General features: G+C 35.2%; 1 protein-coding gene across 1 annotated transcript in view; it reads right to left on the bottom strand.

Annotated features, from left to right (window-relative positions):
- Positions 1–730: 730 nt before the first annotated feature.
- Positions 731–14,930, bottom strand: part of LOC139936063 (motile sperm domain-containing protein 2-like) — a 20,370-nt gene continuing 6,170 nt past the window's right edge. The window contains exons 5-14 of the mRNA XM_071930783.1: positions 14,203–14,357; positions 13,571–13,631; positions 12,463–12,501; positions 11,874–11,998; positions 10,314–10,568; positions 9,315–9,376; positions 8,626–8,728; positions 7,939–8,165; positions 6,446–6,530; positions 731–3,752 (exon numbers count right to left, since the gene is read on the bottom strand). Coding sequence (XP_071786884.1) covers positions 3,546–3,752; positions 6,446–6,530; positions 7,939–8,165; positions 8,626–8,728; positions 9,315–9,376; positions 10,314–10,568; positions 11,874–11,998; positions 12,463–12,501; positions 13,571–13,631; positions 14,203–14,357 — 1,319 coding nt within the window. The 3' untranslated portion in view covers positions 731–3,545. The remainder of the gene's footprint in view (positions 3,753–6,445; positions 6,531–7,938; positions 8,166–8,625; positions 8,729–9,314; positions 9,377–10,313; positions 10,569–11,873; positions 11,999–12,462; positions 12,502–13,570; positions 13,632–14,202; positions 14,358–14,930) is intronic.

The raw sequence follows: 14,930 nt of genomic DNA, 5'->3' as shown, positions 1-14,930 counted from the left end.
ACAACTATCAACAGCTCCCCATTAAAGTATCAAATTCTACTTAGCTCTCCATTACTCATTACCAAGTAAGATTTTATGCTAATAATTATTTTTTAGTAATTACCAATAGTGTCCACTGCCTTTAAAGTGTTTCTGCTAAGCAGAAACTAGCAGAATACTAGTCACAGATTGTAAACGAGAAACTGCAAATTGGCTGGTACCCATATTCTGGTAAGCGTTATTTTGTTTTGCTTAGCTAATTTGTTGTGCTTAAGCAGCTCTATAATTGTCATTAAGAAAAGGGAGCTTGCCTCAATGTTTTTGACATCTGCAGATTTGGGCATAGCACCTTGTAAACTCTAACAACAAGGTGTTATTGACCCATGTCACCTGACGTCATCATCAAAAAAGTCTTGAATGCGCCATACTGGTGGGCAATTTTTTAAATGATGTTTTTTTATATATATCTATGATGTGCGTTATGCAGTGAAAGTGCGCGTTTTAGGCGACGCAGAATTGATACACGTAAACCTTACTTGCCCACCAACATGGTGAGCGCGGATCAGTCGCTGCGTGTGACGCGCCTGCAAGGGGGTCAATTCATTGTACATGTATAAATGATTGAGTCTACAGCTTTGTATAACCTGTCTTCAAAATTACTCGCACTACATGTATAAATTATATACCCATACGAATCATACATGTAGTTCACGTACAAAAACTTCATTTTATTTTTTGTGGAAAAAAATCACAATACAAATCATAATGTAAATCCTGCGCAGGAGAACATCACTCCTTGATAACAAAAACCTCATTTTCTTTTCTATGAAAAACCAATCAGCAAATTTGGAGCAAACTCACAGACAACACATGGAAGCCTCTTCAGCATTACAGTTCAATCAATGTACAAAAATATTGTGCCAACTCTAAATTTACATACATCTAATATTTACATTACAATCAATTTCATTGATAAAAGCCATGGAATTTATTTCATTTTTCATCATGTTTTAAGTAACAAAATAACAAGAACAGAGCACCTACTTAGTCAAAGAAATTTAATTTTCATTTATAAACTACACAACTAACTTTTTCTTACAGTTTGAGGGCGCTATACATGTATGTCAGAGGTTTTGGTCATAATACAAGAATGAGAGCATGCAGAGAGGATCTCTGGTAGTCACCCAGAAAGACTGTAATTAACGTGCATCAAGATGAAAGACACTCCAGGTATGTACGTTGTACTCTCAAAACCTTTAAGGAACATTACAGAATTGGTTTAATTTGAATTAAAGACACTGGATACTATTGGTATTTGTCAAAGACCCACTTTGTGTATCTCAACAGATGCATAAAATGAAAATTTGAGCTCATTTGGTTGTAGCAGTTGCGAGATAATTATGAAAGAAAAAAAACGCCCTTGTCACGGAAAGTTTTGTGCTTTCAGATGTTTGATTTCGAGACCTGAAATTCTCGAAAACTATTTCACTTTAGAGGAAGCTGTTTCTCACAATGTTTTATAGTACCAACTTCTCCACATTACTCGTTACCAAGTAAGGTTTTCTGCTAATAACTATTTTGGGTAATTACCAATAGTGTCCACTGCCTTTAACGCCCCTCTTTAATGTTATTTATGCAGACATTTTCACAACAAACAATATGTCAGCAATTCAACAATATCAGCAATTTCTGTGCGTATGGTGATGATTATACAGAAATGAATGGTCTCTTATGGCTTATTTATTAAACCAAAACAATACAGATTGAGCAAACACGTTATGTAAACAATAATCAAAAACAAAGAATGAAAAACAAACAAAAACCATCAACAATGCAATATAGACTATAAATATATTAATAGTAAATGAAAATGCTACAAAAATCATACAAATGTACATGCATCTCAACACAACATTTTTGGTATAATATAATGCAAAGCTACCAACATTTGCATCTTGCAATCAGAACGATTTTGTACACCAGTCAAAGAGATATTTAGAATTACGTTCAAATCACTGTTTGTTTATCAACATTAGAAAGGTCTATAATGTCATTCAGGTATTATTTTTTATAACCGTCAAAAACTGTACAAACGTTTCAAAGATTGACTATCAAAAAGTATCTAAACTCATTAGCTAGTTATCAAAATTGTAAAAGGCAACTCATTGTGACAATAATCTAATGGTTTGAATTGATGTTAAATTTCAGAAATTGTTTGTATAATATATTTTTGTTTACATAATATAATTGTTTGACTGGTACCCTGCAAGGTTGTCTTCACCTAGACCATATGTATGCATTGTGATTTAAGCTGTTGCTAAGGGTTTTAAAAGGCAGTGGACACTGTTGGTAATTACTCAAAACAATTGTAAGCATAAAAACTAACTTGGTAACAAGCAATGGAGAGCTGTTGATAGTATAACACTTGTGAGAAACGCCTCCCTCTGAAGTGTCAGTGATTGGTTTAGAATGAAGTTATTTCTTTTTTAGGTATTTTAATGGGTTTTGAGCCCTCAGCTGAGGTCTCAAAAATCAAGCATCTGAAAGCACACAATTTGTGCCCAAAAGTTTTTGTTTTTTCTTTCCATTATTCTCTTTTGCAACTTCGAACGACCAATTGGGTTAAGATTTTCACAGGTTTGTAAATTTTATACATGTTGCAATACACCAAGTAAGAAGACTGGTCTCTGACAATTACCAACCATGTCCAGTGCCTTAAAGTGATGCCTATACACACCCAGCTGTTAACTCAGAAAGTGCATGAGTAAACTTTGGGTGTTGGATGGCAAGAATCCCAAAATGTTCACTAATGGGTGCGTTTGTTTATCTTTCCTGGGTCGACCCCAGTGTGTGGTGTTTTTTTTACTTTCCAGGATGAATGTGGGTCTGCACATGTTCATCCTTGCAAAAAAAGTTACCACACACAGGGGTCGACAGGGGTCGACCTAGGGAAGATAAACGAACGCACCCAATATAAATGACTTGTATGGTCTTTTTACAGTGCAATGAGCAATAATGTCTTTGTCGAGGAGGAGTCTTCCTTGTAGCTTACAACGTAAAATGTTAAAGTTAACTTGCTGGGTAGCATAAACAGTTTTGGTTTGTTGAACATTTGAGTTCAACTTTGAAAAGTGGCTCTGTGAACAATGGTGACACGCTTTGTGTGAAGCTTTATGATCTTATGATCACGAAAGTATCATTTGTAAACTTGTCCTCAGTCTCCATTACAAATACTTGAGGTATAAAAGGTATAAAACTCAAGGTGGCGTATTGAATTGTCAACCTTCCAGATTCCATGTGTTTTTGTTAATTTTTTAATTCCTGTAGTACTTGGTGGCATTGGAAGCTTGTTCATGCATATATCCAGTGACAAGAAACAGGCCTGGAATTTCATCTTTGAACACGCTGAAAAAGGCAAGGCCATTTTTAGTTTGCCATTTGAATATCTTATAGTTAATGTGAAACTTTTGAAGGGCAGGCCAATACCAGGGGCAATTCAGGCCAGAGCCTCCGTAGCCTGCATGAATTCCAGGCCTGAAGAAAACATGTGTTTTTTAAAATTGTTCTCAGTCTCCAACCGCTTGACATTGGTCGACAAGTGGTGAATTAGACGACGGTTCAGTGGGACTACTACTGCTGCTGTTGTTATTGCTACCGCAGGGATTGTAGAATAAAACAAGGCACATGATAACAAAGAACTGCAGTACAGCCAGGCGTAACAGTCTGGTGGTTTCCTTTTTGATGGAGGACACTTGATGTGATAAGGTGTCAACCTGAAAAAGAGAACAGAACATTTGACAGCAATATAGCAACATGTGGGGTGTCGTGGCCGAGTGGATAAGAGCAATGTACTCAGGCTCTGATGATTCTGTTCAGCAGAGTCCTGGTCATGCCACTTGTGTCCCGGAGCAAGACACTTAACTATAATTGCTTCTCTCCACCCAGGGGTAAATGGGTACCTGTGAGGGCAGAGATGGTTCTTGTGATTGATTTAGCAGAGTAGCGCATATATTGCGCACAGGCTGTATACTCCCCAGGGAGCTGAGATGGTTTAAGATATGATTTAAGGCCCAGTGACCAAGGGTAATAATGTGAAGTGCTTTAAGACACCCCTCGGGCCTGAAAAGTGCTATACATTTATAAAAATGGTCTATTATTATTATTATCATTATCATTATCATTATCATTATCATTATCATTATCATTATCATTATCATTATCATTATCATTATCATTATCATTATCATTATCATTATCATTATCATTATCATTATCATTATCATTATCATTATCATTATCATTATCATTATCATTATCATTATCATTATCATTATCATTATCATTATCATTATCATTATCATTATCATTATCATTATCATTATCATTATCATTATCATTATCATTATCATTATCATTATCATTATCATTATCATTATCATTATCATTATCATTATCATTATCATTATCATTATCATTATCATTATCATTATCATTATCATTATCATTATCATTATCATTATCATTATCATTATCATTATCATTATCATTATCATTATCATTATCATTATCATTATCATTATCATTATCATTATCATTATCATTATCATTATCATTATCATTATCATTATCATTATCATTATCATTATCATTATCATTATCATTATCATTATCATTATCATTATCATTATCATTATCATTATCATTATCATTATCATTATCATTATCATTATCATTATCATTATCATTATCATTATCATTATCATTATCATTATCATTATCATTATCATTATCATTATCATTATCATTATCATTATCATTATCATTATCATTATCATTATCATTATCATTATCATTATCATTATCATTATCATTATCATTATCATTATCATTATCATTATCATTATCATTATCATTATCATTATCATTATCATTATCATTATCATTATCATTATCATTATCATTATCATTATCATTATCATTATCATTATCATTATCATTATCATTATCATTATCATTATCATTATCATTATCATTATCATTATCATTATCATTATCATTATCATTATCATTATCATTATCATTATCATTATCATTATCATTATCATTATCATTATCATTATCATTATCATTATCATTATCATTATCATTATCATTATCATTATCATTATCATTATCATTATCATTATCATTATCATTATCATTATCATTATCATTATCATTATCATTATCATTATCATTATCATTATCATTATCATTATCATTATCATTATCATTATCATTATCATTATCATTATCATTATCATTATCATTATCATTATCATTATCATTATCATTATCATTATCATTATCATTATCATTATCATTATCATTATCATTATCATTATCATTATCATTATCATTATCATTATCATTATCATTATCATTATCATTATCATTATCATTATCATTATCATTATCATTATCATTATCATTATCATTATCATTATCATTATCATTATCATTATCATTATCATTATCATTATCATTATCATTATCATTATCATTATCATTATCATTATCATTATCATTATCATTATCATTATCATTATCATTATCATTATCATTATCATTATCATTATCATTATCATTATCATTATCATTATCATTATCATTATCATTATCATTATCATTATCATTATCATTATCATTATCATTATCATTATCATTATCATTATCATTATCATTATCATTATCATTATCATTATCATTATCATTATCATTATCATTATCATTATCATTATCATTATCATTATCATTATCATTATCATTATCATTATCATTATCATTATCATTATCATTATCATTATCATTATCATTATCATTATCATTATCATTATCATTATCATTATCATTATCATTATCATTATCATTATCATTATCATTATCATTATCATTATCATTATCATTATCATTATCATTATCATTATCATTATCATTATCATTATCATTATCATTATCATTATTATTATTATTATTATTATTATAGCTAGACACAGATATGATTATATACATGCCAAGCCCTGTTGCATTTAGCATGTTTAGGGTTTAAATAGTTCTGAACAGTGCAGTGCTCAAAGTAAGGCAGAACACCTACATGTACTGTCGGTGACACCATGTACATGTAAAATCTCTTTTGTGGGTAGCGGTGGCTTTGAGTAGAGCAGGTTTCTGCTCAACATATCGATCAGAGTGATCTGACCATTTTCTGGAGAATGCTGGACTCTGCTGTGTTTGTGTGGCTGGGTTCTTCTAAGGGCCACCACTACTCACAAAAGATGTTTCTTACATGGTGATACTTAGTATTTGTCCACCATGCATCTTATCTTACACCTCACTTTCTTCTTGTTCCTTATGCATCATCCTGGTATTGTCGCATGCGCTGTTGGATGTGTAAACAAATACAACAAATCCATAAATAAAATCTCACCTTGTTATGTAATGATAACATGTCTCTTTTCAACTGTGCCCTGTCCAGGTTTGGCTGCTTCGACACAAGATACACACAGCGGACCCTGAAAACAAACATTACAACGTATCACAGGTGGGTGAGATTAACTACAATTACACTTTGAAGCATAAGGCCAAGACCCAATTTCATACTGCTGCTTAACATTTTTGTGTCAACTACAGCACAAAATTGTGCATAAGCATAAGCGTATTGTCACAGCAAGTTAGAAAACTAGGCAGCCATCTTGCCCGTTTTTTGCATGATTATGTGATTACATCATTAATTTTGGTTGTGTCAGCACAAGAAGGTAAGTTTGCCTTTTATGAGTGCTCATGGTTAGCAGGGCTATGAAATGGAAATTGCGCTGTAAGCATGAAATCGGCCATTTCGCAGCACTTTGAAATTGGGCCCTGGATATCAAACAAACAGTCGGGTCTCATTACAGAGCATGAAATATCCCCTCAGGTGCTGGCCTGAGTCCAGTTATTGAACCATTGAGACTGTCAACTCACAACTAATTAAGTCCTAAGAAGAAACTATAAATAAATAGTAAACTTGCGGGTACAACCATGTGTAAAAAGAGCCAGTTGGATCTCAATGTTTTAAACAGTATACTCTGCCCGTCTTCAGGAGCAGAGTATATTGTTCGAAACGTCAAGACCCAACCGGCTCTTTTCAGAGCCAACACTCACCCTAAGAGATTAACACATGGTTGTACCCGCAAGTTTACTATTTACTTATAGTTTCTTCTTATTTCTCCACACCATGCAAAGCTTCTAACAATACTTAATTAAGTCCTGTCAATCTTGTGTATTTCCGAAAACATATACTGTTTTTTGTTGCCATGCTCAGCTTGCTGTTTAAGCCAAGACTCTCACAAATGATTTACTAGGATCCTTCCTCGCTCCAACAAAATCCAACACCGTGTAATAACTCAACACCCAAACTGTACGACTCTGATTATGGTGGCTTGCCTGATCTCATGTAAAGCATTCAGTTTTTTAAGTGCACTCCTCAGTCCAACAGAATCAAAAAAAGCATAGAGTTGGATTTTGACTTAAACACACTGGACACTATTGGTAATTGTATTGGTGTATCTCAACATACGCATAAAATAATAACCTGTGAAAATTTGAGCTCAATTGGTCATCGAAGTTGCATGATAATAATGAAAGAAAAAACACCCTGGTCACACAAAGTTGTTTGCTTTCAGATGCTTGATTTTGACACCTCAAAATCCAATTATGAGGTCTTGAAATCAAGTTCATGGAAAATTGCTTCTTTCTTGAAAACTACGCCACTTCAGAGGGAGCCGTTCTCACAATGTTTTAAACTATCAACAGCTCCCCATTACTTGTCACCAAGTAAGGTTTTATGCTCATAACTATTTTAGTAGTTATCTTAATACATATTTGGAGGGCAGTAAGGTTAAGATTTTGTTTGTACTTAGCACCAAAAATCTCCTGCCTTACCTGTGTTCAACAATATCATCCTTGGCGACTCTTTTCCAGAAATCAGTCAGTTCGGCTGGTGACCTTAAGACTTCATTGAGTTCTGTTGATATAACGAGGAACTTATCCTTGGGTACGGAGTCTTTATCACCAGAGAGTAGTGTTATTGTGACCTTGATGGATGCTCCAGGGTTGATTGGACCTGCACTGGGACGCACTTTATATCTATCTGGAGTTGTAGTTTTTATCTGTGAGGGATAACAAATTTCACATAATTTTAGTAGAGTTATGATCACCTACTGTGGTTTGGGGGAATGGATAAACTATGCCACCCTGCAACATGAAAATACATGTACATCTATACAGTGCATAGTCAACCCTTCTACTGTTTGACCATTCAATATCATCCACAGTGGTTTTAAATGATAAACTATGCCAGCCTACGATTATATCATGTGGTGAATGAATCAGAATAGTACATGGTCAACCTTTCTACTGTTTGACCATTCAATATCATCCACAGTGGTTTTAAATGATAGATAAATTATGCCAGCCTGCAATATGATATCATGTGATAGATGCCCCTACACAGACAACCCTCCTACTTTTCGACCATTCAATATTACCCACTGTGGTTTGGAATGATAGTACCGTATGTATTAATAGTAAGGACACCAGACACGTTCAACATTAAGCTTCTATTCTCACCTTGTATGCGACTTTACTCTGAGTGGAGTTTTCTAGAGTCATTGTAAGAGATGGTTCTACTTCAGGATCTGAGGCTTCTGCAAACACTAGCTGCTCACCAGGTCTAAATCAATCAAATACATCAAGCTCATTTCCAATACATTCAAGGTGAATAAGCAACTGTCATTTTAGTCGCTTTTATAGTGTGAATAAGTAACTGTCATTTTAGTCACTTTTATTGTGTGAATAAGCAACTGTCATTTTAGTCACTTTTTGTGAAAAAGTAACTTCTTCTAGTAAACCTTTTGTGAATAAGTAACTGCTGTCATTTGGTTTTTTATTGGGGAATCAAAGGGTGGTGATGAAGTCTTAAATGGAACTTGAATCCTTTAGAGACATGAGCAGCTTGTACTGAAACGCCCAGAGCGGGAACAAACAGTTGCAAGATTTGACCTTCTTCAACTCAACCAAAAAAGGTCAAATTACAGGTCATGTCCTTAGGTTCCAGGGTCGAGCGATTTAGTGCATTAGACTCAAGTTCTAGTTGCTAAGACACCCAGGATGCGGGTTCAAATCCCAATCATGACATGTCTGTCCTTGAGCAGACACAGGGTACATATGTATCTGTGAGGGCAGAGATGGTTCTTGCGATAAATTAACTTTCACATTGAGAAAAAAACCAAACATTCAGCTCGCTCAAAAATACTCACTGTATGTTTAGCAAAGGTCCTCTATGAATATCAGACTTGGGCTTCTTGGGCATGCGTCTGACCTGGAAAAAATATATAATTGAAGGAATATAATTAGCTGTTGTAAACCAAAGCTGTTGCTTACAAAACAAAAGGATCTATGGTAGAAATGCAAACAAATCAGTCAGTGGCCTAATGTTTTGACCGTAGCAGAGTCTTACAATTCAATACATCTCAACCTATTACAAAAATGTACAAACAAGAAATTATAAAGAAGATTGATTGGACGACCTCGGAAAAACAGTAAAGCCGGTTTGTGAATCCGGAAGTCGCAGGTTCAAGTAAAGTCAAGCGTATTTCATGGGTTAGCATGGAATGTTTACTTTTGTGCGCGTACTTCATGTTTCTAGGTGTTCTTAGCTCACACAGCTAGCACAAAATTCTGCAGGAAGCAGATCCATGAAATTGGACACAAGTGAGGTTGCTTTTTAGATATGAAAAAATTTGTGGTAACACCACATAATGACTTTCTCTAAAAATGAGTTGAGGTGGTTTCAACTCGAAATTTTGTGTTGTTTTAGTCATTAAAGCCATTGTACCCTTTCGGTAAACAGTGTTGTCCAAGGCCCACACTTTGTGTACCACAACTTCTATATCAAATAACAAACCTGTGAAAATTTAGGCTCAATCGGTCATCGGAGTCGGGAGAAAACAACGGAAAACCCCACCCTTGTTTCTGCGCGTTTCGCCGTGTCATGACATGTGTTTAAAATAAATCCGTAATTCTCGTTAACGAGAATTTATATTGTTTTGCTGTTTTCTCAAAAAGTAAAGCATTTCATGGAATATATTTCAAGAGAAGTCTTTCACCATTGCCTTCTGTAAACACTGTAAGTTATTTGTAAATCTGTGAACTTTTTTTTTTTTTTTCTGAACCGAAAGGGTCCAATGGCTTTAAAGAGATAAACTGGTTTATAATCATTTCAAAGAAAAAGGCAAGAAATATTCACAAAAATTTACCATTTTTGTCTTTGCAGCACCAGGTTCATCAGCTTCTAGCATCCCAGGAGCAAAGTGGACTCTCTTATTAGCCTTAGGAGTGGGTGAGTTCTTGGGGGAAGGGTCGGGTGTCACATCGTCAAAGTGCGACAGTTGAGACACGTCACCGTTTACGGAGAACATACTCTCTTGTTCGTTCTCAATCAATTCTTTAAGACATTCTTTATCTTGGTCCTCCTCAACCTCGGGAATCGGCCAAGTCCACTCCCAAGTGTCCTAGACCAAAGAAAAAAATCCAAGAGGTCATGTTTAAACAGTTCTTGAATAGCTTTACAGTTATTTAAATTTCTTAGATGCAGCTTCTGTGCAGAACCCAACTTTACAGAGCTGCTTAAAGGAACACGTTGCCTTGGATCGGACGAGCTGGTCTATGAAAAGCGTTTGAAACCGTTCGTAATAAAATGCATATCATTAGAAAGATATTTTAAAAGTAGAATATAATGATCCACACAAGTATCACTCAAAATTGCTTGGTTTTCCTTTTTTGTCGTGAACTAAGACGGTCGGCCATTTAAGGGAGTCAAAAATTTCGACTCCCGTAAATGGCCGAGTTCGAGGCATGGAAACTTGCTAAGCACAACACAATTATGCTAAGTAGACTTCGGTTACCTGCCAAAATGCCATGTCACAAGTATGATCTGTGACTGGTACATATCCTGCTTATTTTATTCACCAATAGATGAAGGATTTTTAGTCACTCAGTGATGCTCATAGAATTTATCATGCAAGGTTTGTGGAGCTAGGTTTTGCAGTATGAGCCATATTCTTTTACATAGCACAATGTAATGGCTTACAAGGTATGTGGCACAATATGCAGCCAATCAAACCAGGAACAACGGGGTGAAAACCTCTTAGCGATAAGTGTACTTGGTTCTTTTACATACATTACACAACAGATGAAACTTGCAGCTTTTTATGTCCCATCCGAAGGACGCAGCAATAATGGTTAAGTGTCTTGCTCAAGGACCCAAGTATCACAACTTGGGGATTTTTTTTGCTCACTAGTTTCAACGGATAAATAGGTTGAATACCAACAATCCATAATTCTATCTAAGACACTCAAAGCCTGTGATATGTAAAAACACAAAATTAATTGACAAAACCCAAAACAATCTTTTTTTAAAGCTTCACCCACCACCAAAATTTATAACATTTTCACAGGTTGGTTTTAAGTTGTGTTTATTGCCACTAGAGGATATTATGAAATACTTCTTTGGTGTATATCACATGGAAATGTTGACAAAAATACACACACTGTGCAAAGGAGCTGCCGAACTAGAAGAAAAAAAAAGTTTTATTCGCTATCCCTTGGAATGCCCAGTCATGGTGTGACCTTTGACATTAGCTGTATGCAAATTACACTAATTATTCATGAGTAGAGTGTAGCCAATTGGGGGCCAAAGCAAATATCACAGGACTATTCCCAAAATAATAATCTGACCCCTTTATGATAAAATGAGAATCAGTACTCTTTATTGCTGTTGGATACAGGGAACATGTCCAAGCTGGTAGGTTACTTACAGTGCCTCCCATGTGTGGAGGTAGCTGATCCAGGGCTATGAGTTCTTGAATTGCATTCCCTCTCAAGAACATGATATGCTCTCTGGACTCTTTCGACAGAAGTTTCTCGATAACTTTCCAAATAGCTGTGGGAGATACATGTAAGTTTAAACAGTGAAGCCATTATACAGACATATAGATAGTTACCAATTGTCATAACACATTGTAAAATTGGGCATTTTTATAGGCATTGATATATTCCGACTGGCACCCCCTAACGAAGAAATTTACAAATTAGGGAGGCCACCAACACTATAGGGCTACAAAGCTCAGTTCGTAGCGCACCAGCACCTTAATCTGGAGGTTGCAGGTTCAAATCCCTCTCCGGTCATTTTTTCTTTGTTTGAACCCAAAGTCTTGGCTAGAATTGACATCTTCCAATGTTGGCATACTACATAGTGCATTCACATTTGTAAAACCAAACAGAATTTCTGTATCATTGTTTTATTAAGGCCTTTTTACAAACAAAAAGGGAGTAAAAAATCAACAATAGTCATGTCTGAACATATTGTAACAATTATACAGTCCGAGTAGAGATAAACAAACTTACCATTTAATACCCAATGCATATCATATACCAGCATTATACCTGCAAAAAAATAAAGAAAAACATAATGATGAGACAGACCAATAGTCTTTCATACTTTATTCAATAATATTATATTATTATTATTATAAATAAAAAATTCACAAATAGTAGCTTAATCATCCCCCCCCCCCCCCCCATCCAAGGGGTAAAAAAACGTATTCACTTCTATACCCTCGGGATAGCTAGTAATTCTGCTGGTATGAACAAATACAGAGGTCTTAAATACAGTAAATTATCCAACCCGCCGCTAGTACAGGGCTCGAAGATATCACTTGACCCCTAGGCCCCGAGGCCAGTGGTTTTTTTTTTACAGTTTGCATCGAGCCAGTTAAGTTATGAATGGACACGTCCAACAGTATTCTGTCTGTGTTCAAATGTTGACTCTTAAACTGATACACACTTGGTTATTACTCAAAACAAATATTAACTTAAAAACTGACTTGGTAACCAGCATTGGGGAGCTGATGATAGTATAAACACTGTGGGAAACGACTCATTCTGAAGTAATGTAGCTTTTGAAAAAGATGTAATTTTTCACTAAAATAATAAAATACTTTTAGCAAGAAGTCTTTTATTCCTATCTGAACGTACACAAATTTGTAATTTGTCCAACAAGGTAGGTTTTTTTCATCATTTTCTCCCAAATCAGATGACCAATTGAGTTTTCACAGGTTGTTATTTTATGCATATGTTGAGATACATTGGGTGAGCACACTGGTCTTTGACAATTACCAATAGTGTGCCTTCACTATAAGTATCTTTCAGTATAATAATGTTGGGTAGTAAAGAATAGTTAATACATAATTTCAATAAGATAAATCTACTCCTAGTGTTTCTTCCATTGATAAATGGTGTTGCATATATCTTTCTTGTAAGGTATACTTCACCTTTGGTTTTTCATTTCCATATTCAAGTTTTTCACTACAGTGTGTTTTGTGAGTAGAGTAGAGTGAGAATTACATCTTGTATGCGCTAACCACATGCATAGCATTGTACAGGTAGTAATATTGGGTTTTCAATAACAATATTTGTTCTTATTCATGGAAAAAAAGTAGTGTCATTGCCTTACCTACAAGAGCAGGGAAGTACAGCTCAAAGCATGTAATCATAAACTTGATCACATCAATATCCTAAAAAGAAAAAAAAGTTATTCATCGAGTTAAAAGTACTGAAAATTTTATCAATAATGATATGTGACATAAAAATTCATTTCAATTATCAAAACTCCTTCCACAATGTGTTACCTAATTACATGACCTCAACAGCCCATGAATTAAGAACGGTTTAAATCACTTTTGTTTTCCCCCTTTCAAAAACCCAGTTGAAACAAGGGAAAAGGCGCCTAGCCGGAAGAAAAGTTAAGCAAAGTGAAACCAACTCTTGCTTGTTACAGTTTCTCTCTATTCAGTTTCACGGAACAAAACTCTCCCCACAATGTGTCACCTTATTTCATGACCCTCCTACACTGTATAAACAGACTTTGAATTGATCAAAGGCAATCTCTTTGGTGTCCTGTGCTTTTGCTGTGGTGCCCTACTGCTTTTGCTGTGGTGCCCTTTGCAAGGTTTTCAAAACAAGCTTACATTTTTCCCATAGAAGCGCCCTTGCCAGAGGAAAATTGCTGTGCCCCTTCAAGAAGGAATTTCAAGGCCCTACCCTAAGTTAACCTTCTGAAAGTACACAAATTTGTCCCAAACCTACCATGTTACCAATTCCAGCGTTAGTCATATCCATGAGTATGACAACATCAGCTCCCATGGCTTCACGCTCTATCTTGTTCAGCCAAAACGCCATGAACTTCTTAGCTAACTCTATTTTACTTGCATCCTTCTTGTACTTGCATATTCTAAACCACACTGAGAAAACAAAACAACAACATTTCCAAATCTGAATCTGAATTATATAGTCGGCAAAGCATCCACATGGAAACATCAGACCCACGTTTTGAAGGAAAGACAGGTAAGACTTCTTAAATTTAGTCGTGGAAAAAATAAACCTTTTGAGAAAAAACCCTTGCAGTCAGGTAGGGACAGAAAACCCAATCCACATGCAAGGCTCTGGTCCCGATTTCGAACCAGGTTCCATAGAGGTGAAAGGCAAAAATATTGATTAAATAGGGAGGCTACCAACATATAGCCTTGCTCAAGGCAGTCGAATTATTCACTCCGAAAAAAGACCGCCGCTGTATAAAAACCCACCCGTATTCACTGTGCGTAAAACCCACCCGTATTCACTGTGCGTAACATCGCACGACACGATGCCCCCGTACACTATCCGCATGCGGAGGCCGTCAGGCCGACAGCCTTGTAGGATCTGTGTTGAAGCCACTGACCTCATTACTATAATAAGCGAAGAGTTCCCACGGTCAGCTCATTACCATAATGCCCGCGAAAGACGAGACATGTTTACCTCGCACACCACCACCACGG

Source organism: Asterias amurensis, chromosome 4, assembly GCF_032118995.1.
Source record: "Asterias amurensis chromosome 4, ASM3211899v1".
In the NCBI taxonomy this organism is placed as follows: Eukaryota; Metazoa; Echinodermata; class Asteroidea; order Forcipulatida; family Asteriidae; genus Asterias; species Asterias amurensis.
This window is presented reverse-complemented; position numbering and strand designations above follow the sequence as displayed.